The sequence below is a fragment of the Silurus meridionalis genome, chromosome 27 (genome assembly GCF_014805685.1).
Source record: "Silurus meridionalis isolate SWU-2019-XX chromosome 27, ASM1480568v1, whole genome shotgun sequence".
Taxonomy (NCBI): domain Eukaryota; kingdom Metazoa; phylum Chordata; class Actinopteri; order Siluriformes; family Siluridae; genus Silurus; species Silurus meridionalis.
In genome coordinates, this window is record NC_060910.1 from 4,785,780 (window position 1) to 4,792,347 (window position 6,568).

General features: G+C 39.9%; 1 protein-coding gene and 2 long non-coding RNA genes across 6 annotated transcripts in view; 1 reads left to right on the forward strand and 2 right to left on the reverse strand.

Moving 5' to 3' along the window:
• The first annotated feature begins 947 nt into the window (after nt 1–947).
• LOC124380508 lies at nt 948–3,671 on the forward strand. The gene is made up of 2 exons (XR_006924688.1): nt 948–3,447; nt 3,608–3,671. It is a non-coding gene; the product is annotated as an uncharacterized LOC124380508 (long non-coding RNA).
• LOC124380509 overlaps nt 3,609–6,568 on the reverse strand; it is a 23,791-nt gene continuing 20,831 nt past the window's right edge. For both annotated transcript variants that reach the window (XR_006924689.1, XR_006924690.1), the window contains exon 2: nt 3,609–4,256. This is a non-coding gene — a long non-coding RNA (uncharacterized LOC124380509). The remainder of the gene's footprint in view (nt 4,257–6,568) is intronic.
• Nucleotides 3,609–6,568, reverse strand: part of ypel1 (yippee-like 1) — a 20,546-nt gene continuing 17,586 nt past the window's right edge. For 2 of the 3 annotated variants that reach the window (XM_046841562.1, XM_046841561.1), the window contains exon 5: nt 3,609–4,784. In XM_046841562.1, coding sequence (XP_046697518.1) covers nt 4,695–4,784 — 90 coding nt within the window. In that variant the 3' untranslated portion in view covers nt 3,609–4,694. The remainder of the gene's footprint in view (nt 4,785–6,568) is intronic. The other variant, XM_046841563.1, reaches the window with a different exon arrangement.

The following is a 6,568-nucleotide window of genomic DNA, read 5'->3' on the forward strand; positions in this document are numbered from 1 at the left end:
ACTACAAAGATTAGTTTGAAAGGCAATGGAACATTCCAAAATGTGCAATTTCAAGTTTTTTTTTCCTTCAGCCAATATTCAGAAATTTCTCCTTGTGGCTTCTGTAGGCTGTTTAATTCACGTTATGTAAAGAATGTAAAGAATTCTTAAATCCGATTGGTCAGAAAGTATTGATTCACATCCTATAACAGCAGCCTATAATTCAGGCTATAATTCAATAATCGGGTTATATGAGTGTTTTTGAAATAATAGGTTATCATTTCTAGAACAATTCACAGAGATGTGTATGATGGACACACCACAATAATAGTTATACACTAAAAAACATTATTTAATAAGGAAATTTTTAATTATTGAGATGGTGAAGTTTTATCCTAGATGTATGGGTGAAGTCTCCAGTGTTAGAAACTATAATCCACTAGAAAGTCTTCAGGTTGTTTTCATAACATGCAGATTTTTTTTCCAATTATACTGTTTTACTTAAACTCTATTTGATAATAAAGGTTGTCTTTCAAACTAAAATTCCTTTAGTTTTAAACCTAGCCTAATTATTTGTTAGCTTTACCCACCAACCAACAGAATGGCACTTCAACATAACGTAAATGTTTTACATTACATTTATATTATTAGTAATAATGCTCTTTTAATAGGTGATATATCTTTAAAAAAAATAATGCTCATTTGTTTTACGGAGCATAAAACAATAAACTAATCTAGCATTAGGAGGCATAATAAATACATTTAAAATCATAAAAAATCTCATAAAAAATCTCCACAATAATATGCTAGTCACGCCGGCACATGTAATTTTCTGTTACAGACTGACTCAGAGCCCCCTTTAAATAAAGGCAATATTATGTAGCCCTTACAGAAAAAAAGTTTGGGTGCACCTAACTTAAATGAAAGACAGAGTTGAGGCTGAGGCATGAAAAGTCTGTTTATAGCTACTATAATGGTCATAAATCTGTCCTATGAATGTCCCACATTATTAAATACAACTAGATAAAAAACTAATGGTTGACAAATTGCTGTGGGAGAATAGGACGCGTGAGGATGTGCGGTTATTGGAAAATCTACAGGCAACAGTAATAGTATGAATCATTTATTATTTCCTTCGACAGCATCTCCCACATTTGTTGGATTCCATACAAGTGCAACATGAAAAACTTTGCAGCAGACCATGAAAATGCCATTTAAGCTTTATTATGATATCTGATAGTTTACAATACAGTGAAAAACAGACGTGACATTTCACTAGGACAGAATGCAAAGCAATGCAATCAAGTAAAAAGAAGAAGAAAAAAAAGAAAAGGAAAAAAAAAAGCATACACTTGCTTTTTTTTTGAGAGAGAAAAAAAACATAAAAACAGACTTAAAAAAGACTTAATATAGCCTTTATGAATACAACATGCTTCAGACCTTAGAGAATAACAGTCCTAAGAAAAATAACCCTTCAAAAACTTCCATCTGTTTTCCTTTGCATAACATGATGCTCTAAAACTAGAGGGTTGAAACCAGTGTCACTAAAGCAGAAGGCAAAACGAGGGGAAATAGATTTTACTCCGTCTTAACATCCAATAAAAAAAGAAAAATACTAAGCTGCTGATTCAGGGATTCGGGAAATAAACTATGGAAATATAAATAAAGCACAACTTTGCTTTTTTTCCTTTTCTTTTGGTTCGAGTTTTTACACATTCACGGATGTGTACTGACAGCAGTGACACTGGTCTCACTCATCTTCAGAGAGAGTTGGTGGGTTTTTGTGGAGAATCAGGTCTGAGTCGATTGCGAATGTTTCCGCAGGTGAATCCAGCTCACCACTGTGCAGAAACTAAACCAGGACCAGCAGACCTACTATTATACTATTACTGATGAAAAAAACTGAATAAATAGCCTTGTTCATCATAGACAACAAAAGGAAGTAAAGAAGCGAGGACAAGGTAGAGCTAGGAGAATACAAATTAATAAAACTTAATTGTGGAAGAAAAGAGGAGGGGAAAAAAAAGAAAAACAAAACTCGCGTTCACACTTATTCTGTCTCGCACACAAAAAATCCACATGCGTCCAGAAAGCTAGAGGTACAGTGAACAAAAGTGCTTCAAGTCAGGGAAGTAGAGGAACTAACCCAGTACAAATACGTGTGTGTGTGTGTGTGTGTGTGTATATGTGTGTGTGTGTGTGTGTGTGTGTGTGTATATATAATATATATAAAACCTTAAATATGTAACTTTATGTACAAAATCTGACACAGGGACAATATCTTGTCTGTAACTCTGTTTTCAAGTAGGAGCTCTACGACTATTCCCGTTTGCATTGACTTCGGCTGATTAAAACAAAAGGTCACGTGACCTGACTGACCTTGTTGGCGATAAATGTGATAAACGGAGGGTTTTTTCACTGGTTCAACTTTTTAAAATATCTTGATAATCTTTCTATTTTCTTTACTCCATAGAAATCTAGGTTTAACATCAAACGCCCTGCTTGCTACTGGAAGAAAGCCTGCCCCTTCCCTTTATAACGAATATAACCTGCCTGTCGGCCCACTCGCCATCCCCACCTCGTAATACAAGTGTTACCTACACCCACTACAACTACAAATAAAATAAAACAAAACAAAACAAAAAAACGATCGGATCACGTTACGCTTCGGAATATAGCTTTGAGTGGATACAAATATCTGTGAGGTTCTCGGACTTGTGCAGAGCCACCGAAGGAAATCCGTCACTGTGGAGTCATGCGCTGCACAACAGGAAAGGGAGAAATTACTTTTTTGTCCTTTTGGAGAGGCACACGGTTCATGCTGCTTAGAGGCAAAGAGGTGGAGGAGGATGAAGTGCGCATACATGCGTACATACACACACACAGCTAAAGTGCAGGAGGTATAAAGTGAAAGCTCCGGATTGCATTTGTTTAATAGCAGCAGGTTTTTTTTTTTCTTCGCAATACGCCGTTTTTTTCTGTACGCAGCACTTTTTAAAAAACATTATTTACATAATTATTTCTGCTTCTTATCCACGTTCTGGATCAAATTGGCCAAATTCCTAGTGTTTTTTCTTTCCCAACTTGTAAAACAGAAGTAAAAGGTAAAGCAGCAGAATGTCTAGTCTTAGAAAAGAAATAAAAGAGGGAGACGATCATGCCAGCAATCACCTGACCCTGAAGTTCATCCAAAGCAACAATCATCCACAAGAACCTGGACTGAAAGATTTTTTTGTTTGCCTCTAAACCCATGAACAAGGCCTCTGCAAAGTGCAAACAAAAGAACTGCATTCAAGTAAAACACACACGCACTCTGCAACGCATGCACGCGTGTCCGTGCGATCACGTGACCAGAAAAAACAAAAACAAACAAAAAAAACCCACACCATGAGTGTGATGTATGATGGAGGAGAGGTGGGGTGAGGAGAGGAGAGAAGATGAAGTGGAGCTGTGAATCACAGACACTAGGTTCAGTTTTCCTGCTGTCCAGTGCCTTTCAGACAGCATTATATATTTATAAAACAAACAAACAAAAAAAACCCACACCATGAGTGTGATGTATGATGGAGGAGAGGTGGGGTGAGGAGAGGAGAGAAGATGAAGTGGAGCTGTGAATCACAGACACTAGGTTCAGTTTTCCCTGCTGTCCAGTGCCTTTCAGACAGCATTATATATTTATAAAAACAAACAAACAAAAAAAACACAAGTTCACTTATAGTACTGATGCAAACATGGAGCCTGCCACAAATGCCACCTCGACACTAAAAGCAACACATTTCTTTTTCATGATCTTGCCTAAAGCACCAATTACAGCTAAAGACAGGGGAAGAAGTGTACCAGAGGGGCGCACAAATAATTGCACAGTGAAGTCATCTGAGGAAGAGGGGTGGAAGGATCGAGAAATCCGAAAGGAGTTTAATCGCAAATACGATAAAGTAGAGGGATTATATCAAATACAAAATGTCACTGCAAAGCTCAAACCCCACCCTCGAAACCCTCCATGGTCCAATAAGGGTGTGAGATACTGCTACATAAGCCACACCCCTTTCTAGAAATCTCCAAGTAACACATGTCCTTTAGACCTGACAACGCCCCGCCCTGCCCCGCCCATTCCACCCCACCCTGCCCCGCCCATTCCACCCCACCCCACCCCAAAACACAGAAAAGAGCATGCTCAGTGAAAATCTGTCTCTGAGAGTAATGCTAACCAGTAACATCAATCCATCAGAAGGATTCCTACATGAAACACACACACACACACACACACACACACACACCTGGTCATTCGCTTTTGCAAACAGTGAAAATTAAAAGTATAAAGATTTAAATTCTTCCGGATACTGTTAACTGCTCACAATGGGCGGCAACACAGGAACCAGTCAGAGAGGCGGAGCAGATCCCCGGGTCTACCCCCCACGGTAACATCTTGGAGATGAGCGAATGCTAACGGAGGAGCGAGATCTCATTGTTTTCTTCCCTCCATCCACTGCTCCCGATCCATGTGTCATTCCTTTTTGAGTTTCAGAACACCAGTCGTGGAGTCTGAATGTATTGGGGGTAAAGCATGGTGGTGGCAGCATGGCAGAGTGTGTACGTATGTGGTGTGTGTGTGTGTGTGTGTGTGTGTGTGTGTGTGTGTGTGTGTGTCACTCTGTGAAGTCCGCTACAGAGCGGCCCGAAAGGTCACTGAGCAGAAAGAAAATGGACAAGACGAGTCACTCCCAGCCGTTGTCCTTGATCATGTGCGCCAGCTCGATGATGAACTTTCCCTCTTTGTATTTCTGACTGCTCTCGAAAGCATGCTCCTGTGTGAGAGACAGACAGAGAGACAGAAAGACAGACAGAGAGAGAGGGGGAGGGGGGTGGGAAGAGGGGGAGAGAGAATACGATAGGAAATTCAATAAACAAATTCATTATGACCCACTAAAAATGCTCAACTGGCTCTTGACATTTGCATCAGTTTAATTCTAATCACCACCTTCAGCACAAAATTGCCAATACTCAAAATTAACTCTTTCACCGAGCAACGGTTACGCTAACGTGCATTTAACTATCCATGAACACAGACCCCCAACATACTTAGACATCATGAACACATTTACGGCAGATTATTATTACGCCATTATCCAGGGCAACATACCGCTAGCTCATTTATACAATTGAGCAGGTGAGGGTTAAGGGCCTTGTTTAAGGGCCCAGCAGTGGCAGCTTGGTGGTGCTGGGATTTAAACTCCCCACCTTCTAATAAGAAGTCCAACATTTTAACCATTGCGCCACCACTTCCCTGAATAAAAGACCACTGAAAATGAAACAGGCTAATGATACATGATCGAGCGCCCCTGAGACACAGAGAGTTAAGGGCCTTGCTCAAGGGCCCAGCAGTGGCAGCTTAGCAAGGCTTGAACCCCTAAACCAGAGTAATAACCGCTGAGTTACCACTTCCCCAAAGTGGTTGAGACATGGGGAAGTTGTAGTTCAGCATTCATTAATCAAGGTTCGGTATCGCCAAGCTGCCACTCTTAGGCTCTTAAGCAAGGCCCTTAACCCTCTGTGTGCTCCAGGTGCACTGTATCATGACTGACCCTGCACTCTGACCCCCAGTTTCCTAACATTGAAATTATTTTCTTCGCATATACCAGCAATGTGCTGTAATAAACATGTGGCAAATAAAGACTCTTCTTGCTCTCCTCCTCACCTTGAGTTTCTGAACTACATGCCATCATTTCTATAGTAACAAGTTTAATCTACATCAATGGATTAAAAACCACTTTGCATTAGGGGACATTTATTAAGTTGTGGAAGGAGTCTCCAGTGTCAGTGCTTAGTGAGAGCAATAGAACAGTCTTCAGAAATGTCTTATTAAATTTACTAGAGTAAAAAAAAAAAAAAAGAAGGCTGGGGGAGGGAAGGGCAAAGCGATAACAGGAAGTCATGTGTGTCATGGATGTCCCACTACACTAAATGTAACTACAAATGAACAAGAAGCACATGTTGTTCTGTGAATGTAACTGTGAATATAATGCAGGTTGTAGAAGACGACTCATTACATGCTGTTATAATCCAATAACAAACTTTGAGGTAATTTATTTCTGTAATACTTGGAGGACCCTGAAGTGTTTTATTATTATAATTTTACTAGATTTCTGTTAAATGGAGCTCAGGGAGCGGAACAATGTGCTTTTTCAGGTAGGACTGCAATTTTGACAGAATTATAAGAATTAATTATATTATACAGACAAAAGTATTGGGACACCAGACTTTTCCAGCCATATGTGGTTCTTCCCCAAACTGTTACCACAAAATTGGAGGCACACGTTTATTTTTGGATGCATGAAAATATCCCTTCACTTCATCTAGGAGAAACCCAAACCTGTTCCAGCATGACACTACCCCTGTGCACAAAGCCAGCCCCATGAAGATATGGTTTACATGGGTTGGAGTGGAGAATCTTAAGTTGCCTCCAATTGAGCTCTGACCTCAATCCTAATAAATGTGATGAATGTGAACCCTGACTACATCCCAGGCCTCCCTCACCTCACCTCCACCGGTGCTTGACTTAACAACACCCTTATGGCTGAATAAGCAAAAA